Source organism: Sus scrofa, chromosome 8 (assembly GCF_000003025.6).
Source record: "Sus scrofa isolate TJ Tabasco breed Duroc chromosome 8, Sscrofa11.1, whole genome shotgun sequence".
NCBI lineage: Eukaryota > Metazoa > Chordata > Mammalia > Artiodactyla > Suidae > Sus > Sus scrofa.
In genome coordinates, this window is record NC_010450.4 from 96,793,667 (window position 1) to 96,820,802 (window position 27,136).

Sequence of the window (27,136 nt, forward strand, 5' to 3'; positions counted from 1 at the left end):
TGGGATTCAAACTTTGTCCATTTACTACATGGTTGTCTTACCAAATTTACAATCTGTATTTCTTTTTTTTGGTCACCCCCATGGCATATGGAAATTCCTGGGCCAGGAATGGAACCCACACCAAAGCAGTGATCCAGGCCTCTGCCATATCTTTAACCCATTTGCACCACAGGAGAACTACAATCTACACTTTTTTTTTTTTTTTTTTTTGTCTTTTTGTCTTTTTGTCTGTTGTTGTTGTTGCTATTTCTTGGGCCACTCCTGTGGCATATGGAGGTTCCCAGGCTAGGGGTTGAATCGGAGCTGTGGCCACCGGCCTACGCCAGAGCCACAGCAACGCAGGATCCGAGCCGCGTCTGCAACCTACACCACAGCTCACGGCAACGCCGGATCGTTAACCCACTGAGCAAGGGCAGGGACCGAACCCGCAACCTCATGGTTCCTAGTCGGATTCGCTAACCACTGCGCCACGACGGGAACTCCCCCAATCTACACTTTTAAGTCTCTAAAAGTTCACCAAAGTATAAATAAAAGTTGAGTTTTAAAATTCTAGTTTTTTTAATCACATATCTAAATGTTTTCTACAAATGAAAAAGAAGTAAACTTTAAAGACAATTTAGAACTGCTTTAATAATATTCAGGCACTTAAACAAAAGCAGATTTACATACCTTGCCTCGACCGTGAAGGTGCTACAGGAACTTCTTGGTTTGGCTCAAAAGGAAGTTCAGGTGTTAGGTTTTCAAATTGCTCTTTACTAATGAGATTTAGCTTCTTAAAGTTCTCAACTTCTTGCTGAAGTAGAATGGAGGAATCTAATTACTAAACTGGCTAATAGAGTAACCAAAAGACAATAATTGATGCCAATCTCAAAAAATGAGTTTTAAAAACAGATTAACTGCAAAAGAATAAAAAAGATATTCTAATAAAGAATCTAGCATTATACTTAATAATATTCTAATTCTAAAAGAGGCATCAAGACGCCTAAAATATTATGAGTATTTTTAAATTAAAATAATTATAAAAACACACATTCTTTTTAAAAATTATTTTATGGCCTCACCTGCACATATGAAAGTTCCTGGGCCAGGGACTGAATCCAAGCTACAGCTATGACCTATGCCACAGCAGCAATGCCAGATCCTTTAACCATCTGCGCCAGGCTGGGTATCAAACCTGCACCTCCGCAGCAACCCCAAGCCCCTGCAGTCATATTCTTAACCCACTGCACCACAGCAGGAACTCCAAGAGAATACATTCTTATCATTGATTATTTGTTGAGCATCTATACACAAGACCACTGGGATATTATATAGGTTACAAAGTAATCTAATACATGCACCCTTTCCTTAAGTTACAAGTTAGATGGAAAGAAACAAATGTACACTTAAAAATATTATTAGAAAAAAAATATTAGATGGTATACGAAAAGTGCTAAGAATTGAGATAAAGGAGTCATCACAGAAGAGATGGGGCAAAAGCAGGTCCTTAGAATGAGAATTTAGAGAAAGGTAAAAGCAGCATCCTAAACTGGGTAAAGTGAGCAAAGATTAAAAATGCTAGAAGCAAAAACATGTGTACACACAGGTTTCTACACAAGCAACCTAGACAGAGAGTACAATGACTGAAGAACTGATTGTAATGGTTTCTCTCTTTTGTTTAGCAGATTCAAACTAAAGATTTCTAGTTAGAGAGAAGTATCATGAGAGGTAGTAGACTGGACAATTCCTGAGGCTCACAAGCCCAGAAGCCAGCCAAAAACGTGAATGACAAAATGCAGAGGCTCAGCAGCATATTTCGTAGATGGAAGTACTACCTGTCTGTCTCTGTTAATAAAGCCTTCCAACACTGCAGGTTTACAATACCACCACAAGCAGGCCATGCAACAAGAAGACAAAGAGCTGTATAGTAAAATCTAAGACAAGTTCAACCTAACCTTGATTTTAGCTTAAGAACAACCTGATAGCTCCAAGAAGTCAAAAAGTCAAATTTGACTTGCCTCTTCTTATTCCACACAACTCCATTCATGCTAGGCTATTCTTAGTATTGTCATGAAATATGTCAAACAGGAAAATGTATTAAACATACATGTGCAACTTCTTTAGAAAACACTCAGAGTTCACTGGTGGCCTAGAGTTTAAGGATCTGATATTGTCATTGCTGTGGCTTGAGCCACTGCTATGGCACAGGTTTGACCCCTGGCCCAGGAAATTCTGCAAGCCTCAAGTGTGGCCAAAAAAAAAAAAAAAAGCCTTTTGTGTCTACTTAAGAAATCTTTCCTTACTCTGAAAACATTAAGACTTTTTACTGCTATCCCTTAACAGCTTTATGCTTTTGCCCTTCACTGGAATACATCTGAATGACACTATAAGGCAGAAGTCTGTAATTTCACTGCTTTCCCTACATAAATTTTCCAGCACTATGTTTTGTTTTGTTTTTTTGCTTTTTAGGGCTATACCTGCGGCATACGGAGGTTCCCAGACTAGGAGTCGGATCGAAGCCACATCTGCTGGCTACAGCCATAGCCGCAGCAATGTGGGCTCTGAGCCATGTCTGCAACCTATACCACAGCTCACGGCAATGCTGGATCCTTAACCCATTGCAAGGCTAGGAATCGAACCCATATCCTCATGGATACCAGAAGAGTTCATTAACCACTGAGCCATGATGGGATGTCCACTAGTCGGGTTCTTGACCCACTAAGCCACAATAGGAACTCCTCTAATAAGTAATCTTAGGATAGGGAGCTTACTCTGAAATATGTAGAAAACTTTAACCACAGGCAGAAAAGATGTAAAGCAGGGCTCCACCAGCTGCTGCTGATTTAAAGACTGATAATGCAACGTGACCAAGAGCACAGGTGGTCTAAAAGGAGTTGAGAGGCTCCGGCCAGACAAAATGGAAAATGAGGGACCTCAACACTACACATAGACACAAAGAACTGAATTCTGCAAACAATCTTAATGAATTTGGAAGCAATTTCTCATATAAAACCTACAGATCAGAGCCGAAGAAGGGTCACCTGGATTTGTCTTACAGTCTCAAACTTTTTTTGTAGACTTCTGATCTACAAAAAAAAATAATAAAATAAAAATTTTTTCGTCTTTTAAAGGCTGCACCAGCGGCATACGGAGGTTCCCAGGCTAGGAGCAGAATCAGAGCTGTAGCTGCTGGCCTATGCCACACCAGATCCAAGCTGCATCTGCAACCCATACCACCGCTCACGGCAATGCAGGATTCTTAACCCACTGAGCAAAGCCAGAGATTGAACCTGAGTCCTCGCGAATACTAGTCAGATTTGTTTCTGCTGAACCACGACAGGAACTCCTGATCTACAAAATTAAATAATAAATTCATGTTGTTTTATAGTTGCCAAATTTGTGGTAATCTGTTATGGCAGTCATAGAAAATACAAAGACTCTTCATGGTTCTTTTATACTATAAAAAATGAATCTTAAAAGTCTCATTCATATTTTCATGAGTTTTTCATTCATGTTTTCTTAAGATATTAGAATCAACATTATTCTCATAGAATGAGTTAAGGATTCCCTCATTTTTCCTTAGTCATTCAGCAAATATTTGAGCACTTACTATTGGCCCTATTCACTAGTAATTTATGCACAGCTAGAATTACTCCCATTTTAGAAGTTGCTAATAAACCTAAGGTAAATCTTGGAGTTTGAAAAAAATTTTTTTAAAATGGTCCACAGCAATTTACTTTCTTTTCCAGTAAGTTTTGGGGAATTACATATTTTCCTAGTAATTTTTCCTCATCTAAATTTTCAAATTATTGCTCTCAATACCTTTTTAAAGTTCTCCATAATCAGTAATCACATTACTGCATTACCCAATTTTCGCTGCTGCTAAAATACGTACATTTTCCTCTATTTTGTCTTCCTAAGTATAATCTTAGTCTTTTCAAATAATTAAACGTTGGTAAGATTTATCCTGTGTTAGATCTTATTTTTACTTTATATACTTTTATGGGAGTTTATTTTGCTAATTATTCTAACTCCTTGAGAAGTTTCTAACTTCTAGCTTTGTGAAAGCTATAGCAGATTCTATTGTTCACAGCCTAGAATGCCTAAATGAAAGGGTTGTGTATATCCTCCCACTATAATTACCGTTCATCCCTTTGGAGCATATACATCCCTGGCCCATGTGATTTGCTTTAGCCAACTGAATGTGAACAAATATACATAAGAAACATCTAAGCAGTGATTTTGAACACAGTTATATAGTTTCACTCATTCTCTTGTTCAAACCATCTGTTATATGATGAAGGAGCAAGTGCTATATAGGGGCTGCTGTTTCAGCATGAAAACCAATTAAAGAGAAACAAACACACACAGAGTTGCAGCAGCCAATCCACAGTTACTGTCAAGCAATGTGAGAAATTTTTGACAATGGGGGGAAATTTTTATATAGCAAAAATAATAAGCGGTGATAGGTTTATAAGTTTCAAGCATTTTACTAACACTTGTATTTAAGCCTCTCTCTCCAGGTGTGTCTCTTAAAATTAAGCTATCATTTCACTTGACTTTTCTAATTTCCACTATGATTTCTTCTTTAAATGCTGCATTATTTAAAATACATCTTTGTGGAGTTCCTGTCGTGACTCAGGGGAAACAAATCTGACTAGCATCCATGAGGTTGCGGGTTCGATCCCTTGCCTTGCTCTGTGGGTTAAGGATCCGGCGTTGCCATGAGCTGTGGTGTAGGTTGCAGATGTGGCTTGGATCTGGCATTGCTGTGGCTGTGGTGTAGACCAGCAGTTGTAGCTCCGATTGGACCCCCTAGCCTAGGAACCTCCATATTCTGCGGGTGCAGCCCTAAAAAATATAAATACATAAATAAAATACATCTTTGTTCCAACACAGGGTTTTATTATTATTAAACACAAAATTAATTCCACTAATAATGTGGGTTTTTGGTTTTGCTTGCTTTTTAGGGCTGCACCTGCAGCATGTGGAATTCTCACACTAGGGCTCCATATCAAAGCTATAGCTGCCAGCCTATGCCACAGCCAGAGCAACGCAGGATCTGAGTTGCATCTGCAACCTACTCCATAGCTCACAAATGCTGGATCCTTAACCCACTGAGCAGGGCCAGGGGCTGAACCCACATCCTCATGGATACTAGTTGGATTCATTTCTGCTGAGCCACAACGGGAACTCCAATAATGTGTTTTATATAATATCAATGCTTAAAAAATTTGCTTTATAAAACCACTGTAGGCTAAAATACTACAGATTTTTTCAAATAGAACATGTAGTCTGCAGTTGCTAGGTACAGAGTTGTTTCTCAAATTATTCTCATTTTTTAAATTATTTGATTATTCCTTATTTACTTAGGGGGTTAAATTACTGGATTTGTTCTATCAACTTTTGCTTCACTTATTTGAAGATTTTGTATTAAATACATCAAATTCTAAGTTATACTTTTCTGATGAATTTTTTTTTTTTTTTTTTGTCTTTTGTCTTTTTGTCTGTTGTTGTCGTTGTTGCTATTTCTTGGGCCGCTCCTGCGGCATATGGAGGTTCCCAGGCTAGGGGTTGAATCGGAGCTGTGGCCACCGGCCTACGCCAGAGCCACAGCAATGCGGGATCCGAGCCGCGTCTGCAACCTACACCACAGCTCACGGCAACGCCGGATCGTTAACCCACTGAGCAAGGGCAGGGACCGAACCCGCAACTTCATGGTTCCTAGTCGGATTCGTTAACCACTGCGCCACGACGGGAACTCCTGATGAATTTTTTTTAATCAGTACAAAAGGATACTCTTTAGTACAAGCAGTGCTTTTTGTCTTCAAGTCTACTTTGCAAGTCTCTTTTGTCTGATATTAATTTATGTACAATGCCTTTTTGTTTACTTTTTATTTCATAAGTGGCTAGGTTTGCTTTTATAATTTTTATTTTTAATTGGGGTTTAAAAAAGCAAATACAAAATTCTCTATCTTAACCATCTTTAAGCATACAGTTTTGTAGTGTTAAGTTTATTTACACTGTTGTGCAACAGAGGCCAATTTTTTTTTTTTTTTTTTTGCTTTTTAGGGTCAAACCCTAATCGAAGCTACAGCTGCCAGCCACACCACAGCTCACAGCAATACCTGATCCCTGACCAACTGAGCAAGGCCAGGGATCAAACCGACATCCTCACGGATATTAGTCGAATTGTTTCCACTGTGCCACAAGCAGAACTCCCAGACCTTTTTTTTTTTTTGGTCTTTTTAAGGGAGCACCCACAGCATATGGAGGTTCCCAGGCTAGGGGGTCAAATTAGAACTGTAGCCCCTGGCCTACACCACAGCCACAGCAATGCCAGATAAGAACCGCATCTGTGACATACACCACAGCTCACGGCAATGCCAGATCCCCAACCCACTGAGTGAGGTCAGGGATCAAACCTGGGTCTTCGAGGTTACTAGTCAAATTTGTTTCCACTAAGCCACGACAAGAACCCCAACTTTTTTTTTATTAGCAAAACTGAAACTCTATCCCATTAAACAACTTCCCCCATAACCACCACCATTTCTAAGAATTTTACTACTTTTAGTACTTTATATAAGTGGAACCATATGGTGTGTCTTTGTGAATTGCTTATTTCATTTAGCATGTCCTGAAAGACCATCCATGATGTAGTTCTTGACAGATTTCCTTCCTTTTAAAGGTTGAATAATATTCCATTGTATGTATATATCATCATTTTGTTTGAATGGATATTTTTCTGATAATGGACATTTGGGTTGTCTTCACTTTTAGTATCTCTTTAGTTTTTTTAACTGCCATACTGTTTCCCATAGGAGCTATACTGTTTTACATTCCCACTAACAATGCAAGATTTCAATTTCTTTACATCCTCTATAACAACTGTTATTTTCTGGGTTTTGCTTCTTAGTTTGTAAGTAGCCACCCTAATGAGTGTGAGGTGATAAATCATTTGATTTTGATTGGCGTTTCTCTAATGAGTAATGACGTTGAGCATACTTTCATGTGCTTATTGATCATCTGTATATCATCTTTGGAAATTGTCTATTTGAATCCCTTGTCCATTTTCTATACTGAACTATTTTGTTGTTTAGTTGTTGAATTCCTTTATATGTTCGAGAATATTAAGGCTCTATCAGTTTATGATAAGCAAAAGCAAATACTTTGTCCTATTTTGTGGCTTGCCTCTTCATCCTGTTTTCTGTCCATTAACACACATAAGATTTTGGTTTTCATGACTTCTGACTTGTCCATTTTTATCTTTTTGCATGTGCTTTTTTGGTGTCATCTCCAAGAAATCACTGTCAAAACAAACTGTCATGAAGCTTCACTACTACATTTTTTTCTAAGAGTTTTGGGTTTTATTTATTTTGCTTTTTAGGGCCACAGGGAGGCATATGGAAGTTCTCAGGCTAGGGGTAGAATTGGAACAGAAGCTGCTGGCATACGCCACAGCCATGTGGGATCCAAGCCTCGTCTGAGACCTACACCACAGCTCATGGCAATGCTGGATCCTTAACCTACTGAGTGAGGCCAGAGATTGAACCCGCATCTTCATGGATCCTCCTAGTCGGAATTGTTTTTTTTTTGTCTTTTTGCTATTTCTTTGGGCCGCTCCCACGGCATATGGAGGTTCCCAGGCTAGGGGTTGAATCGGAGCTGTAGCCGCCAGCCTACACCAGAGCCACAGCAACGCGGGATCCGAGCCGCGTCTGCGACCTACACCACAGCTCACGGCAACGCCGGATTGTTAACCCACTGACCAAGGGCAGGGACCGAACCCGCAACCTCATGGTTCCTAGTCGGATTCGCTAACCACTGCGCCACGACGGGAACTCTTTTTTTTTTTTTTTTTAATCTTTTTAGGGCTGTTCCCACAGCATATGGAGGTTCCCAGGCTAGGGGTGGAATTGGAGCTGTAGCTGCCGGCCTACGCCAGATCCACAGCAACACGGGATCCGAGCCGAGTCTGCAACCTATACCACAGCTCACAGCAACGCTGGATCCTTAACCCCCTAGTCGGAATTGTTAACCGCTGAGCCATGAAGGAAATTCTGAGTTTTGGGTTTTAGATTGAAATCTTTAATCTTTAAACTTTATGCACTTGGTGTTAAAAGTAAGGGTCCATCTTGATTCTTTTGCATGTGGATACCCAGTTTTCCCAACATCATTGTTGAAGAGGTTGTCCTTTCCCCATCAGTGACCTTAGCATTCATGTTCAAATAAAAGGGTTTATTTCTGGGTTCTATATCCATTTGTCTATGTCTACCTTTTTTTTTTTTTTCCTTCTTTTGTGGCTGCCCCATGGCATTTGGAGTTCCCAAGCCAGGGATCTGATCCAAGCCACAATTACAACATAATCCCAAGCTGTAGCAACACCAGATCTTTAACCCACTTTGCCTGGCCAGGGATCAAACTGAATGCCAGCACTCGCAAGACATTGCAGATCCTGTTGTGCCTTAGCAGGAACTCCTGTCTATGTCTACCTTTATGCCAACAACACACTTTTATTATATAGTTCTGCAAATATTTTGAAATCAGAGGTGTGAGATTTCCAACTTTATTTCTCTTTTTAAAAGATTTTTTTTGGTTCTGGGAGTTCCCGTCGTGGCGCAGTGGTTAATGAATCCGACTAGGAACCACGAGGTTGTGGGTTCCATCCCTGGCCTTGCTCAGTGGGTTAAGGATCCGGCGTTGCCCTGAGCTGTGGTGTAGATTGCAGACGCGGCTCAGATCCCGAGTTGCTGTGGCTCTGGCGTAGGCCAGCGGCTATAGCTCCAATTAGACCCCTAGCCTGGGAACCTCCATATGCCGTGAGAGTGGCCCAAGAAATGGCAAAAAAGACAAAAAAAAAAGAAAGATGTTTTTTGATTCTGAAGGATCCCATGAGATTCCATACAAATTTCAGTATCAGTTTTCCTATTTCTGCAAAAAATGCTGTTGGAACTTTGATAGGAATTATAGTGAATCTATAGATCACTTTGGGTAGTTCTAACTTCCAGTCCCATGTACACAGGATGTCTTTCCTTTTACATGTTTAAAAGTCATTTTATTAAGATATAATTCACATATGGTACAATATACTCCAGTGTACAAATGTTTGTAGTATACAGTTTTCCAACCATCATCACAATCAATATTACAACATTTTTATTATTCCAAAAAGAAGCACACTATGTACTAGCAATCACTATTTTCTCTACCCATTCCAAACCCCACTTCTAGGCAACCACTAACCTAATTTTTCTCTATTCTGGACATTCAGATAAATAGAATCATATAATATGTGGTACTTTGAGATTGGCTTCTTTTACTTAGCATGCTGTTTTCATGTTGTAGCATGTATCAAATTATTTTTTTCTATTGTCAAATAATACCCCATTGTATGGCTAATCACTTTTATTTATCCATTCATCAGCTGATGAGCATTTGAGTTGTTTCCACTTTCATAATGCAGCATTAAACATTTGTGTATAAGTTTTTGTGTGGACACATATTGTCATTTCTTTTCTTTTTTTTTTTTTTTTTTTTGGTCTTTTTCTATTTCTTTGGGCCGCTTCCGTGGCATATGGAGGTTCCCAGGCTAGGGGTCTAATCGGAGCTGTAGCCGCTGGCCTACACCAGAGCCACAGCAACACGGGATCCCAGCCGCGTCTGCAACCTACACCACAGCCCACGGCAACGCCAGATCGTTAACCCACTGAGCAAGGGCAGGGACCGAACCCGCAACCTCATGGTTCCTAGTCAGATTCGTTAACCACTGCGCCACAACGGGGACTCATTTCTTTTATGTATATACCTAGGAGTAGAATTCTGGATCATATGATAACTCATATCATGTTTAACATTTTGAGAACTGCCAAACTGCTTCCCAAAACAGTTGAATCCTTTTACAATCTTATCACTAGTCCACAAGGATTCACATTTCTCCCTATCAATCATCACTGGCTACTGTGAGTTTATCTTTTTTATTATAGTCATTCCAGTATATATGGGTAATATCTCATAGTGATCGTAGTTTTTCATTTCCCTGATGGCTAATGATGTCAACAAAGTTCCCATGGCCTTATCAGCCATTTGTATATCTTCTTTGAGAAAAATGTCTATTCAGGTTCTCTGCTCATTTTATAACTGGTTATTGGCTCTTTTTGAGTTGTAAGAGTTTTATATATATAATTAACACAACTATTAAATATGATCTCCAAGTATTTTCTCTTAATATGCTGTTTTTTAAAGTTTCTGTTTGATTTTTTTTTTTTTTTAGGGCCGCACCTGCGGCATATGTAAAGTCCCAGGTTAGGGATTGAATCAGGGCTACAGCTGCCAGTCTTGACCTACACCACAGCTCACAGCAACGCCAGTTCCCTGACCCACTGAGAGATTTTCAGATTGGATCATTTCACTTAGTAATATGCATTTAAGATTCTTCCTTGTCTTTTCATGGTTTGCTAGCTCCTTTCTTTTTAGCACTGAATAACATTCCATTGTCTGGATATACCACAGTGTATTTATCCATTCATCCACTGATAAGACAACATCGTGGTTGCTTCCAAGTTTTAGTAATTATGAATAAAGCTGCTTTAAACAATCATGTGCAGGTTTCCATGTGGACATAAGTTTTCAGCTCCTGTGGACAAGTGCCAAGGAGGGCAATTGCTAGGTTATGTGGTAAGAGTACGTTTAGTTTTGTAAGAAACTTCCAAACTGTCTCCCAACATGGTTGTACCATTTCGCATTCCCATCACCAATGAATGAGCTTCCATCACTTCACATCCTCGTCAGTATGTAATGTTGTCAGTATTTTGGAGGCACACAGTCCTATGTGTTTGCAGTTTTTCTCATTATATTTCATCCTCTTACTTTTGCAAGGCTTACAATTTTAGGTTGATAAGTTACTTTCCCTACTATCATTCCAGTTGCATTCAAATGTTACTGATCCATACTGTCCAGCTATTGGTTAGCTGTCCAGTTACTCTTCCTTCTTTGAAAGCATCTGCCTTTGTTCCCTGGCTGTTTTACTCTGGTACCCCTCTGCAATTTAGAAAAGGTCCTTGCTACTCCCTAATAAAATAATGACTCTGCCCCATTTTTTCTCCTTTCCTTCTGGAACTCTGAATAAATATCTATATTAGATAGAATAAAGATCTATCTTATCTATCTTAGGAAAAAGGTGAATGTTTTCTCAACAAAGCTATAGTCTACCTGCTTTTTACTTTTCTCAAAAATAAAGATTTTATAATAAAATTCACTAGATGTTAACACATACAAGTTGATTTGAAATATACCAAATAACAGCAGACTGTCTAGAATTTCATTCTATATCGTCTTTCATATATTCTCTTTATCTCCCTATGCTGATTTCTGAATAGTTTCTTATAAACTGTTCTCCAATTCAATTATTCTTTAATTGTATCAAATCTGCTGTTAATCTCTTCAATTAGTTGAGTTTTAATTTCAGCCTTTACTGTTTTTACTTCCAGAAGTTCTAGAAAGGTTCTTTAAAATTTCCTTTTCTCTGTGGATATTTTTCTTTAAACATAGTAAGCATAATTACTCCATATTATGTTTAATAGTCCTACTTGTAAATTTTTTCAGGGAATGGATTTACTATCTCTTACTTTTGCTCATTCTTACATGTGGCACTTTATTTCCTTGTTTGATTATTCACTTTGTGAACTGTTCACTGTGCTTACAAAATAATTCAAGTAAATTCTTGGAGGTCTAGGAGAAAGATGAATGTTTTCTCGACAAAGCTAGGTTTGTTTCTACTAATTTCTTGGAAATTAACAGACCACAATCACTTTAAATTTATAACTGTTGGTACTCTTTTTCTTTTTCCTTTTTTTTTTTTTTTTTTTTTTTTTGTCTTTTCTAGCGCCACTCCAGCAGCATATGGAGGTTCCCAGGCTAGATGGGTCAAATCGGAGCTGTAGCCACCGGCCTATGCCAGAGCCACAGCAACGCGGGATCTGAGTTCTGTTTTCGGCCTACACCACAGCTCAGGGCAGTGCCGGATCCTTAACCCACTGAGCAAGGCCAGGGATCGAACCCACAACTTCATGGTTCCTAGTCAGATTCGTTAACCACTGAGCCATGACGGGAACTCCTGTCTTATCTTTTTAAGGCCTCACCTCCATCATACGAAGGTTTCCAGGCTAGGGGTCAAATCAGAGCTGCAGCTTCCAACCTATACCACAGCCTCAGCAATGCTGGATCCAAGCCTAATCTGTGACCTACACCACAGCTCACTCACTGAGAGAGGCCAGGGATTGAACTTGCTTCTTCATGGATGCATGTCAAATTCATTAACTGCTGAGTCACGATGGGAACTCCAACTAGTGGTACTCTAGTCACCCAGACAGTGTGAATTTGGGTTGCATGATTATAACTTCTAAGCTGGTTTTTTTTTTTTTTTTTCTTATGCTGCTGAGCACAACTACGGAAATATGCTTTGTAGTCCCCTAGAGGACTAGGTGAAGAGCAGTTAAGTTCACTTTCCCTAAGGATATATTTATTGCTTCACTTACCAATTCAATAGGAAAAGGATTTCTATTGGAATCCTTGACTTTGGCTGGGCCATAGGTTTGTGTCTTTTACCCCTATATTTTAAGTGGCTTTTGCAAAGCTGAACTTCTCAAACTCCCCAAATTCCAAAATGGGTCTCTAGGGCAAAACTGGTTTCAATACTCTACTTCTCTATGGTTTTATTCTGATAACTTGCAGATCTTCAAGGATTTTAAGCTATATTTTCTCACCTATTAACAGACCATTTTAGTTGTCTTCAGCAATAAGGACATGTCAGAAACAGAAGGCCTACACCTACTCTTTGGTACATTTGAACACTGTTTCTGGATTCAACTAAACTTCCTTTGCAAAAGTCAGAAATGATCACCAAACTATCCTACTTACTTGACATTCTTTTCATTTATACCTAAACTCAACTTGTCCAGCTTCTGACACATCTGATTATTCTCTACTCTTGAAGTCAGTACTTGGCTTCCACAATACCAGTTTCCTATACAACTCCTAAATAATTATTCCTCAGGGTTCAGACTTCGGTCTTCCAATCTCTACACTTCCTCTGCCACCAATTTGTCTTAAATTAGAAGACATCCATTTCCTGGACTACTTTAATAGCTTCCCAACTGGATTTCACCCACCACTCTTATCCCCATCTAATCCATTCTCTGCCATAATAACAAGAGTAACTAAAAATAAAAATTATTGACACAACACTGTAAATAAACTATACTTTTCAAAAAAAGAGGCATAAAATTAGAATTCAATTCTATAACAATAAAGCATAGTAATCTACAAGAGTAAAACTAAATATAAAATCACATCCTGTTGCCCATATAAAATTCTTCAAGGTGCTGCATTTCAACTTTAGGTAAATTCTGAACTATTTAACATGGCTCACATGTTACCTCATCAGACTCCTGCCTATATATCTGTAACTGTTCTCTTATAAAATATTATAAACAAAGTGACTTCTTCAGTTCCTCAAATATACCAAATACTTTCCCACCTCAGTCAGATCCTTGACACCTGCTATTCCTTTTTCCTATGATATGGTTTATCTGTTACTTGCATAGTTCATTCTCACCATAATTCCTATCTCACATATAACTCTTACTTTCTCACAGGCATTCCCTTATAGCCTAAACCAATAATATCTTGTTCTTTTCTTTTAGAACATTTATCGTAATTTGTGATCAAATATTTACTGTGATTTAATGTCTATCCTCCCAATTATTTGTAAGAACCAGGCATATAGATACTACTGTTATCTTCCCATTCCATACTGAGGACCTAGCACAGTGTCACATTTATAGTAGGAGTTTTTTGTTTGTTTCCTTTTTAGGGCTGCATCCGGAGCATATGGAAGTTCCCAGGCTAGGGGTCCAATAGAAACTACAGCTGCCAGGCTATGCCAGAGCCATAGGATCCAAGCCGGGTCTGTGACCTGCACCACAGCTCATGGCAACACTGGATCCTAACCCACTGAGCAATGCCAGGGATAAAACCCGCATCCTCATGTATACTGGTTGGGTTCGTTGCCACTGAGCCATAACGGGACTCCTAGAGTACAAGTTTAATAAATATATTAAGGAGTTCCCGTGGTGGCGCAGTGCAAAGGAATGCGACTAGGAACCATGAGCCTTGGGTTTAGTCACTGGCCTCGCTCAGTGGGTTAAGGAACCTGGTGTTGCTGTGAGTGGTGTAGGTCACAGACGCAGCTTGGATCTGGCATTGCTGTGGCTCTGGTGTAGGCCGGCGGCTACAGTTCCAATTGGATCCCTAGCCCAGGAACCTCTATGTGCCTCAGGTATGGCCCTTAAAAAAAAAAAAAAAAAACCAAAAAAAATATATATACTAAATGACTGATTTCTCTCCACTCTAAACAGACCCATAGAAAAAGTACAGTACTAACCAGAAATATCTGTTAGGCACAGAATTAGAGACAAGGGGAGTAAGTTAGATAACAGGAGTATATATAAGGATCAGGCTATAAAATAAGACATACTTACAAACAGACCTATAATGCTTAAGAGCCGTATAGTCAAAATTACTTTCCCCTGACTAATATTTAATGGTTAAGGCAACAGATGAGTTAATTAAATTATTGTTGCAAATAACCACCTATAGATAGCATGTTTCTCAAGGTGACTTGAAAGTTTGTTATTTGAAACTCTGAAAACATTTTCCCACAGAACCAGTATTATACACAAAAATTGGATTCCTTGGTTACTTCATAATGCTTAACCCGTAATTCACTTATCCATTTTAACAAATATGAACTAAGCACAAAGCAGTATAATTTGAGCATTACTTCATGCCAGGAACTGTTCCAGCACTGAAGACACAGCAGTGTACAAAATAAGACAAAAATCCCTATTCTCACAGATCTTAAATCCCTGTGATCTAAACAGAAAAGAAGTAAGTGCAATATACAGAATGGTGGATGGTGAAGAACAAAGCAGGGTAGAGGGATAGGGAATGGAGAGACTAAAATTTTAACCTGTTATTAGTTTAATTTCTTTTTCTCTTTATGTCTGCACCTGTAGCATATGTAAGTTCCTAGGCTAGGGTTTGAATCTGAGCTGCAGTTGCTGGCCTACATCACAGCCACAGGAACACCTGATCTCGGCTGCATCTACAACCTATGCTGCAGCTTGTGGCAATGTTGGAGCCTTAACCCACTGAGTGAAGCCAGGGATAGAACCTGAACTCTTGTGGAGACATCAGGTTCTTAACCTGATGAGCAACAGGGGAAATTCCTAATTTACTTTCTATCTCTTTCTGTTCCCAAAAGGATTTACGTTAGTTACTTATAGAATCTAAGTATCAAAAATAAAGTAACAGTCCTTACACAAGGAAGTCTTTCAACCAAGAAACTTTATAAAAACACTTCCTTTCCCATAGCAGTAGGATATAGAGAACTGCTCAGGTTCTAAATCACTGACAAGCTACACTATCCTGAGGCAGGGTCTCCAAAAAGGTGCTGAGAAGAAGGTAAAAGCAATGATGAAATTCCAGGAAGAAAAATCAAGTCAAGAAGGAAAGCACACTTCTTGAAGATATGAAGCCCCATGGACAGCCAGTCCCCTCTATGCAACCATGAGTTGGCTGGCTTTTCTTTCTAGAACTATAACTATCTGTGACCAAGAGCTCTTTCCTATTTGGCATATTATAATTATACAACTTTTCCCTCAGTATTCTATCCTCAAAACAAACATTTAATGGGGGGAGGTTCCTCATCAATTTAATGGTAGAAAAATATCCCTTTTAATCCCTCCCTGTATCATTAAAAGTCATAAAGCCACCAGGCTGCTCTGGTACGCTCATATTTTACCTTAATAACTTGGATAGGTAACAGGATGTGGGGTGAAATGCAAGATGATAAAAAAGGGAACAAGGTTTCAAACACCACTCCCAGCAACAAAGTAATGACCGAGAGAGACAATCAGCAAGTTTAATCTTCTATACTTGTCAACACCAGTTCTACTACCACAGAGCATGCACCAAAGACTAAGGTGAGACGGGCAGAAGGGCAACAAAAGCAACTCCTCTCTGAAGCCCTGCTCACATAGCTGGGGTGATTATAGCCAGGTAAGGAAAGAGCACACAAACTAAGCCTGTCCTTAATTTTAGCTTTTATTCCTTATGAGAAAAGGCCTTCTTAATATTTTCACCTGAAAAAAGGAAGGGTTTTAGTGAGTAATAATATTTTTTTGTAATTAAAGTACTTATTTCACTATCATTTTAATAAATAATTTTTAGGTTTTGATTATCAGGTATATTTCTAGGAATTTTTCAAATTAAATATAATTTATTTATATTCAGAATATCATAAAATAAAGCCTTAAGTTTAGGAAAACATAAGCAGCAACATGCAATCAAAACAGAATATCAACAGAAAGATGCTAGCCAGAAACAATTACCTTTACGGCTGTGTGTTTGTTTTCATCTTCTTCCATCCATAGATCCTGCTCATAATAATATAAACCATCATTGATAACTTTAGCGAGTTCAAATGTAATTTTTGCCCAAGATATGTGGTTGTCTGTTTGATCTCCTCCAGGATGTTTTCTCAAGTAAGGTGGTGTCTGAGTTATAATCAAAATCTTATTTAAATCCTGGTCATCAATTTCATAATCTGAATCATTATCAGACCAGTTAGTAAATGTGTTTCCTCGCTCTTCTATTTGTTGCATCTCTTCATCAAATAAAAAATCAAGTTCTTCTTGTTCTTGTTCATCTGGAAGATTTAACTGATTTGATGTCTCTTCAGGTAGAGGTGGTGATTCCTGAAAGAAGAAATTGGTTTGGGAGTTCCCGTCATGGCACAGCGGAAACGAATCCAACTAGGAACCATGAGGTTGAGGGTTCCATCCCTGGCCTTGCTCATGGGTTAAGGATCCAGTGTTGCCGTGAGCTGTGGTGTAGGTTGCAGATGCAGCTGGGATCTGGCGTTGCTGTGGCTGTGGTGTAGGCCAACAGCTGTAGCTGCAATTAGACCCCTAGCCTGGGAACCTCCATGTACCGTGGATGCAGCCCTAGAAAAGACAAAAAAAAAAAAAAAAGAAAGAAAGAAAGAAATTGGTTTTATATAAAAAAATTATCACTTTAAAAATAAATGCCATGTAACAATGTTAATGTAAATAATATCAAGATTGTATACTCAATAACTGGTTTAGCAGTCAAACTGCAAAAGGAAATCATGCTGGTATTATTCCTACTGCGTGACATAAAAAGACCAAATTTTTAAATCCTAGGTCCTCCAAAATCTAATCAAGTCTAGATTTCCAAACCTCTCAAAAAATTTTTCTCAATGTTGCCACCTTTCCGTGCCATCCTTTGACCTATCCTTATCTTTCAGCAAATGCTAACTCTCCTATGCCTAGAATAATACAATTTCTCTTCCACAGAATTCCTATTCATGTAGATCTACAGTCAGTCAGTCAATAATTACCTGGGTCCTTATTGTGAACTGAGCACTGTTCCAGGCAGAGGTTTATAGCAATAAATAAAACAATAATTCTGCCCTGATGGAGCTAACATTCTAACAAATAGAAGACTGTCAATGATGGCTTTTTTTACTTAAAAAAAAGGATGTTTTAACACACTGTGAATATATTTAAAAACAAAAACTAGAGTACATGAAAAAAGTCTGAGAACAAACACCAAAACTGTTAACAATGGTAAACCATGGACAGAATCTTTTACTTTTTTTTTTTTTTTTTTTTTTTTTTAGGGCTGCACCTGTGGCATATGGAAGTTCCCAAGGTAGGGGGCAAATCAGGGCTACAGCTACCAGCCTATACCATAGCCACAGTAAGGGAGGATCACAGCCTTGACCTATACCGCAGCTCATGGCAACTCTGGATCCTTACCACTAAGGCCAGGGATTGAACCCACAACCTTATAGATACTAGTCGGGTTCGTTACCATTGAACTCCACAATGCTGAGGAAAAAAAATGTAGATCTTGGAATAAATGAAATACGGTACAAATTTTCATCAATGAGCCCAGGACATAATCCTCCCTAGTTACCCAGGTTTGTCATGACAAATATAAAAATTAATCAGGATTTTTAATCTTATTTTGAGAAAGCTGCTTTGAGCTTTTAAAATGTCCCAATGTCTCTTGTAACATTTAAGTATGCTGTGTTCAACCGCTATTGCTAATTAAAAAGTTATCTTTGATCAAGGTTTCATACTCAGGACTACTGACATGTTCGGCTTGATAATTCTTTGGTGTGTGTGTATGTGTGTGGTGGGGGTAAGGAAGTTGTCCTATGCACTGTAGGATGTTGAAGAGCATCCTTGGGTATCAGTGTATCAGTCATAAGATGCAGCAGCCCTCCGTTTTTTATCTGTTTTTTTCTTTTAGAGTCAAACCTGCCCATGGAGGATCCCAGCCTAGGGGCCCACGCCACAGCCAGAGCAACTTGGCATCAGAGCCACATCTGCCAACTACACCGCAGCTCATGACAATGCCAGATCCTTAACGAACTGAACAAGGCCAGGGATCAAACCTGCATTCTCATGGATGCTAGCCAGATTCGTTTCTGTTGAGCCACCACAGGAACTCCCAGCACCTTGTCAGTTTTAACAACCAAAAATATCTCCAGACACTGATTGCCAAATAAACTCTGCTGAGGCAAAATACACCCTACATTTCCCCAAGAGAGAGCCACTCTTAAATCCTTCATGCTTTCTTCATGATTTAATCTTAGGAATAAAGAGCTCTATTCATAACAATCTTTAATACCATAGCCTTCTTCATTCTTCCCACAGGTAGTCTCAATTATTTTTAGTAACCTTTTCCTTTTAGAGCTTACTTTGAATATTTGAATTATTTGAGTGGCACTGTTTCCAAGTTAACTGTTAGTAAACTTTTTGAGATAACTGTACATTCACAATTTTAAGAAACAGAGATCTGTGTACTTTTTACCCAATTTCCCCAATGTTAACATATGATAAAACTATAAAATATCACAAAAAAGATAAACATTGATGTTAACTATCAATCTTACTAGGATTCCCCATTTTACTTGCATCCATTCTTCTTTATGGTTTAGATCAGAGCAATTTTTATCACATTTTAAGTTCAAGTATCCAACCACCAGCCAAAAATATAGCAGTTCTATGACAAGAAACTCTGTGGTCCCCTACCCACACTCACCTCGCTCCCTTGTGTGCCTAGGAAATCAATTCTCTTTTCCTTCCCTACTGTACAATCAAAACACTTTTAAACCAAGAACGTAAATTATAAAATCAAAATTTAGAAAAAAATTGTCAGCTTTAAGAAACCAAATTATTCAAATTTACGCTTAACCTCAAATAAAAAAGGTTAAATCAAAATAGTCTTATATTCAGAAATGAAAGATAGTTTTTTTAAATTGATACAACTTATTTTCAATACTTAGTAACGCATGTGCTTTTACTGAAAGGCAATGATGGTTCCATTTTTTTTTTTTACCATTTTTAAAAACTCTTCTAAATTTTATATATGTACCTGATACTGCGAGTTTTAACAACTTATCCTCAGTGTGACAACAACTTATCACACTTCTTGAGTTTTAACAACTTACATTCCGTTTCACTGGGGATGGACAATGTCTTCTCTTCACTTCTATCCAAGGTTTTGAGTCCAAGTCAGGTAAACTGGTAGACAAACCTCTAGACATTGCTTGAAGATTTCTTGTTTCAGCATTTTTCTTTGGGCTCAGGGAACTTCCAATTCTTGGAGAATTTGGGGCAGACTCTAAAATTTTAAGTTAGTTCTATAGTTAAAATAATGGTTTTACTTATAAAACAATTTTTCTTCTTTACTTGGGCTTTTTTTCTTCACAAAAACATGATACATCAATGTGAATTGTAACCTTTCCAATGATTTTCAAACCCAAAGGGCTTGAACTCAACAGGAATATTATCAACTCTTATGCAGATGCATTCACTCAAATCTCTCAAGAATATCAAACCAGTCACTATGACAACACATCTATCTGAGAGTCAATTCTTTGTGAAATCTTAGATTCATGTATTGCAATGAAATTAGGGAATCTCAAATGCTAAGCAAATACAATGAATACCTTATTCAAGGCAAAATCAATTATTATTCTGCTAGGATATATACACTACTAAGGCAGCCAAAAGTACTCCTACTTTTCTCATCTCCTTGCCTAACAAAGTTTACCTAAATACAGTGTGTTCCTTAACCCACAGTGAACACTGTAAAGAGTAGAATTCACATCATTAAAGTTACTGCCCTGGCAATAATATTTAAAAACTCCTCTGGAATTAAAAATGCCTTTCCCCCCAGTTTTATTTATTTATTTTTTGTCTTTTTGCCATTTCTTGGACCGCTCCCACAGTTTTAATCAAAGTAATACGTTCTTACAAAGTACAGATTAATTCCTTTATGATTTTTTTTCAAAAGTCAAAGAATATTTAGGAGTTCCCATCATGGCACAGAGAAAACGAATCCGATCAGAAACCATGAGGTTGCGGGTTCAATCCCTGGCCTCACTCAGTGGCTTAAGGATCCAGCATTGCCATGAGCTGTGATGTAGGTCACAGATGCAGCTCAGATCTGGCATTGCTTGGCTGTGGTGTAGACCAACATCTGTAGCTCCAATTAGACCCCTAGCCGGAAACCTCCATATGCCATGGGTGCGGCCCTAAAAACAAAAACAAACAAAAGGTCAAAGAATATCTGCTATAAGGCAATATGGACTTTGGCCACAAAAGATTTAGAAACAATTTATAACCTAACATTCTAAATATTATTTATTCCCAAAGCCAAAATTCCCTGAATATATTACAAAGTTGAATATTACAGAGAAAGCTGAAATGAACACCAACAAACCTTTTAATTTACTAAATGAAAATGCAAAGGCACATTCCCAGAGTCTAAGTTTGAGAAGAATATCCCAAGATTTTACTTTTATCTACTACATTCTAGAATCAGATGGGTTTATTAATTTCTCCAAGGACACAGATAGCTAGAGCCAGGATTCACCTACCAGATTACTATATTGCTTTAAAAAGAAGTAAACTGTTTCATAAGAGAAAAAGTCTAAAACTATACTGTTCAATAGTCACTAGCCATGTGGACCTACTATGCACTCAAAATGGGGCTAGTCCTGAAATGTTCTCAGGATAAGTGTAAAATACACAGACTTCAAAGACATTACAAAAATAGCATTGATCCATATTTTTATATTAGTTATAATATCTGGATATATTAGAATTAGTTTCATTTGTTTTTCAGATTTTAAGGCTATTAAAAGTATTAGGATTGCCTGTGTAGCAAACATTTCTACTAGACATGGCTATCTTACAACTTAATGGTTTGTGTCATCAATTGATACATAAAAAGAAGTACAAATGAAAAGGTTTGGGCTGCCAATATTAATACAAAATTTTTATAGGAATGGAAAAAACATTAACTCCAGAAAACTCTATTCCTAATACTATAAATCATCTGGGTTCATGCAGTGAATAAAGCTCTAAAAGTAGACTAAAACCACCACCCTAGTGACTGGGAGAATTAACTAAATTAGTACGCATAGTTCATGTACACACTACAACTGTTTCTGGCACAAGGCAGAGGAATCAGTCTCTATTATTTTTAACACCGAAACTGAGTCTTTATAAACACCTACTTAAGTTTATCAATCATCTCTAAATGCTCTTTAACCTTGAATAATGTTTCTACCATGAAGTCGTGGGTTTCACAACATTCGTGGCATTTGTGCTTATAAACAAAATGACATTAAAATACCAAAGAATTTGGACAAGAAAATTTAGAACAATCTTGGTTTCTGAAGGGTGTTCATCTTGGAGTTCTCGTAGTGGCTCAGAAGAAACGAATCTGCCTACTATCTCTGAGGATGCAGGTTCCATCCCCAGTCTCCCTTAGTTGGTTAAGATCTGGTGTTGCTGGGGTTATGGCATAGACCGGCAGCTATAGTTCCAATTTGACCTCTAGCCTGGAACCTCCATATGCTGTGGGTGCAGTCCTAAAAAGAACAAAAAATAAAAATAAATAAAAGGGTGTTGACCTTATAATTAAGCCATACATATGTTCCGTGTGGTTTTCTCTGTCTTTTCTCTTGTCATGAAAAGATTTTAAACGATATATGTGTATATTTTAACAGTAATGGTAAAGCCCTAATCTTCCAAAACCAAATGAGTTTGAATATGTATGATTAAACTTACAGAAATTAGACACATACTTTGACACTAATTTGTGAGAACCTAGAAAAAAAGGTGTTTTTAAAAAAATTGTTATAAAAACAAAAAAACCACCAAAAAAGTTTTTTCTTTGCTGTATTTATTAATTGAAAATTGTCAACATGATTCTCCAGAGATAAATATTTCAGAATATCTAGTATGACATTTTATCCACCTTCAGGCACAGCTCTGGGTAACTATATACATTGCCTTAAAAAGATTATATATTTCATATGTGGCACATTCAAGAATACTTCTGGATGCCAACTTTTCAAAAGAAATCCCACAGCTTATTCAATAACCACTACGGACCCTCCTATTTTTTTAAAGCCAAAAACAAAAAAATTAAGATTGTCAGGTAACTGACCTTTCAATTTTGGTAAATGAAATTCTTTTACCTAAGAGTTGATAGCATAATACTGTAGTATCCATGAGGAAACGGGTTCAATCCTTGACCTCACTCGGTAGGTTAAGGATCTGGCATTACTGTGAGCTGTGGTGTAGGTCGCAGACCTAGCTCAGACCTGGCGTTGCTGTGGCTGTGGCATAGGCTGGCAGCTACAGCTCCGACCTGACGCCTAGAGCCTGGGAACTTCCATATGCCGTGGTGTGGCCCTAAAAAGACAAAAAAAAAAAAAAAAAAAAAGAAATTTACCTTTCCCATAATCAACCATTTCTGGTGCATTAAGTTCTTCTGCACAGTGCAAAGGCCATGCCATGTTGGACAATTCAACCTCCTTAGAGGGAAAAAAAAATGGAAATTTTAATTCTTTCGATAAAAAGGACCAAAAATGTTGAAAGTACACATTAGAGGTCATGTTTTTAAAATTTAAAGTCTGGAGTTCCCGTCGTGGCTCAGTGGTTAACAAATGTGACTAGGAACCATGAGATTGTGGGTTGATACCTGATTTTGCTCAGTGGGTTAGGGAACCGGCATTGCAGTGAGCTGTAGTGTAGGTCACAGACACCGCTTGGATCTGGCATTGCTGTGGCCGTGGTGTAAGCCAGCAGCTATAGCTTCAATTGGACCCCTAGCCTGGGAACCTCCATATGTCGCAGGTGCAGCCCTAAAAAGCAAAAAAAAAAAAAAGTCTTCTCTTTTGACATAAAAAGAATATAGATAAAACCTCACTACTTTTCTCTACCCATAGATTCAGATTATAACAATCTACATTGACTACCCTTATTTCCATTTCAAAATCTTGGTGACATACTACTCTCTATTGAATTTAGGAAACTAAGGCTTTCTTATCAGAGAGCAATTATTAATATCAGAAATGGGGAACATATTAATTTACATATTTATTCCTATGATACAATGTGAATCAGTATAACTCTAAGTACACTCCATCTTTCCTCATGGCTTTATTATTCATCTAGTATCTGATGTATAACCTAAAGACAATAAAAACTGATATTTAAATATATGTTGACTTGTTTTAGGCAATATGTATGTGCATGTAAATGAGTGTATATTAAAAAACACACAAAAATATACAAACATTGTGATTTTATTCTTGTAATTTTATTAATAATACATAAATGGTTAATGGACAGGCATCATCAACTTGACTGACCTATTATTAGCTACCCCGTGGAAAAAGTATTTTCTATTTTACCAAACTCACCTAATGCCTATTCATAAGAAGGCTTAAAATGTCATCTTGGACCCCAAGTTTATACAATAAATTAAGCTAACTTATACAATCAGACATTCTTTAAAAACCCTAAAAAATGTCACTTATAAGTTCTTCAACTTTACAACACTTGCCCAAGTTGCTTGCTAGGCTAGGTTTAGAGGCACAGAGGGCTGACAATCAAAGAAACACTAAATAAAAATATCTGTGAGACTGTCTACCAGTGCTTTATTGATGGCAAGTCTCTATAATGGTGTATCAAAAATACATTTGGAAGAGTAAAAAAAAAATACTCTCATCCATTTCCTCAGTTTTTTATCCCTTAGTGTCCACATTAATAAATTTTATAGTCCATGTGAAATATTATGACAACATGTGAGTTATGCAATGTATACTATACTGAAGAGCAAATCAAATAGCAAAGGACCTAACAATCTGGGATATTTCACTCAAGCCTCTCTATCTGTGCTTTATTGATCTAGACACAAGTACATAAGTTTGGAAGGAAAAGACAGAATCTTTCAATATTTCCAGAATGATAATTAACTTTCCCACCATGAATAAACGTAGCACATGCAGCCCAGGCTAATAACACACAAATGGGCAGCTGCTATAAAAACAACAGTAGTCCTCTGGTCTGTCACCATCATCACAAAGGTGTTTATCTCCACTGTAGTGTTGGCCCAACCTCCTCCACAAGGAGTTGGTAGTAGACATTCTTGCATAGAAGTCTGGTCGTTTTCATTCCTGCAGCACGATTTTGTTCCAATGTTTATAATGATATTTCAGTGAATCACCTATTCCTCTGTATATTCCGATCAAATGACATCCAAGAGCATCAGCAGATCATCACCCTGACTGAAAAAAGTTTAAGCACACATATTTTTTTTCCCAAGAGGGAATGTCTTAAAAATGATCCAGGAAAAAATTCTTAACATTAAAGCAATTTTTGGAAATTCTAAGTATCACCAATTCTTTAATGTATAATTAAAATAATTTCATAAGAGATCTCAATTCTGCTATAGAATATAGGTCATCTTGTCTTTTCAAGACAAAGTTGAAGCACTTTGGAAAAAAAATTAAAGGAAAACTATCCCCATTCTACAGTATAAGACTTTTAGACTCTTCCAATCTTCGAGGGGATATTAACACAATATATTTATAATAATCTGGTAAAATTAAAAAAGGTAGAAACTCCACATGTGACAAAGCACACAAAAAATTTAAGAGTAAACAGCAGAGCTCCACTCATAATTCTTAAATCTGTATTTAATTAATAACGTTCTGTGGAAGCAACACGAATACAATTTAAAGCATCAAAAGTCACTGAGTTATCTTTAATTTTCCCATTAAGTCTAAATAAAACTTTAAAAAGACAGGTAAATAGCACTAAAGAGCTCACTGTTAGACTGTTTGCTCTATAAGGAAAGCTGTTACCTGTATGTGAACAAAAGGCTTGGCCTGGTACGAACTCTGGGCAATCAATCAGTTGAGAAAAGTCTGTCTGCGGCACGCTACGTGGAGGAGGACCCGGAATTGGCCATTTTTCTGGTTCTATTTTTTTTCTCATTTTCTCGTCCACGATTTCCACTTCTGTGCTATCTTTCAGGGCCTATAGATAGGAATTTTGAGCTATTAAATAAGTTTCATTCAAAAAATGTTTTTAATTGTACATCCTATACTATAGTTAAATTTTAACGTTTCTAAAAATATCCATGAACTACTTAGAACAAATTTTAAATCATTTGCCTCTAAAGTAACAAATATCCTTACTTAACATGCAGCATGTGATCTGGTTTTCACAATTAGAATAGTCAACTAAGGATCAACTAGAAGCAAACAACTTTTACTACAAATTTTTTTTTTTTTTTTTAAGGATACACCTGCAGCATACAGATGTTCCCAGGCTAGGGTTGAAATCAGAGCTGCAATTGCTGGCCTATACCACGGCCAAAGCAATGCGGGATCCTTAACCCACTGAGCGAAGCCAGGGATCAAAACCACATCCTCATAGGTACTAGTCGGGTTTGTAACTCGCTAAGCCACAAAGGGAACTCCCACTTCTACTAGAATTTTTATTGTCAAGTTTTCCCTATCATATTTCCTTTTGTCTTCCTTATCACCAAATAAAATTTAGGATTATATTCAATTATTGTAATAAATGACACCATTATTGAATAAACACACACAATTCCTCATAACACCCTGTAAGTGTAAGGTAGGTTTCATAGGTGAGGAAACTAGGCTCAAAGAAATTAAGTAACTTGATAAACATCATAGACTTAGTATGAGGTTATGATACCAGGACTCAAACCATTTATTATCTGTCCATCACTAAACTCTTAGCCACTGGGGATATGGTGTCTCTGAAAAATAAATGTTCTATAATTTAAGGATAAACTAAAACTAAATTTCTTCAAAAAAGAAAAAAAAAAACAACTAGAGCCTTAGTGATCTGAATTTTAATAAAATTCAAGGGTATTCACATTTAGAAATTAGGAAAAATACAAATATAACAACTCAACATGGACTTCCTGTTGTGGCAGAGCGGAAAGAATCCAACTAGGAACTATGAGGTTGCGGGTTCCATCCCTGGCCTCGATCAGTGAGTTAAGGATCTGACATTGCCATGAGCTGTGGTGTGTGTCACAGACGTGGCTTGGATCCTGCGTTGCATGAGCTGTGGTGTAGGTTGCAGACGAGGCTTGGATCCCGAGTAGCTGTGGCCCTGGTATAGGCCAGCAACTATAGCTCCAATTAGACCCCTAGCCTGGGAACCTCCATATGCCACAGAAGCAGCCCTAGAAATGGCAAAAAAGTCAAAAAAAAAAAAAAAGTTTTTAGAGTAATGAACTGTTTGGAGGAGCCTTACACAATTTTCAAAACTCAAAACTGAACACCTAAGACTCCTAAATTTTACAATATGTTATTTATACCTGAATTTTTAAAAAGGAAAAAAAGATAAATAATTCTTGGAGTTCCCATTGTGGCTCAGCAGTAACAAACCCGACTAGTATCCATGAGGATGCAGGTCCAATCCCTCACCTTGCTCAGTGGGTTAAGGATCCGGAGCTTCCGTGGGCTATGGTTTAGGTCACAGATGTGGCTCAGATCCTGCGTTGCTATTGCTGTGGTGTAGGTTAGCAGCTACAGCTCCGATTTGACCCCTAGCCTAGGAACTTCCACATGCCATGGGTGCTGTCCCAAAAAGACAGAAAGAAAAGAAAAATAATCCTTAAAACCATAGGTTTAAAATATTCAAAATAA

At 37.7% G+C, this 27,136-nt stretch overlaps 1 protein-coding gene across 19 annotated transcripts in view; it reads right to left on the bottom strand.

Moving 5' to 3' along the window:
- Positions 1-27,136, bottom strand: part of LARP1B (La ribonucleoprotein domain family member 1B) — a 104,775-nt gene that overhangs the window by 42,372 nt on the left and 35,267 nt on the right. For 13 of the 19 annotated variants that reach the window (XR_001298434.2, XR_002346804.1, XR_001298437.2 and 10 more), the window contains 4 exons: positions 25,307-25,481; positions 19,586-19,758; positions 16,431-16,796; positions 670-793 (listed from right to left, as the gene is read on the bottom strand). Coding sequence is in view for 15 of the 19 variants with exons in the window: in XM_021101600.1 (XP_020957259.1) it covers positions 670-793; positions 16,431-16,796; positions 19,586-19,758; positions 25,307-25,481 (838 nt within the window). In the remaining 4 variants the exon portion in view is untranslated. Of the gene's footprint in view, positions 1-669; positions 794-15,194; positions 16,182-16,430; positions 16,797-19,585; positions 19,759-23,727; positions 24,728-25,306; positions 25,482-27,136 lie in introns of those variants that run through there. The other 6 variants (XM_021101599.1, XM_013978901.2, XM_021101603.1 and 3 more) reach the window with 4 other exon arrangements.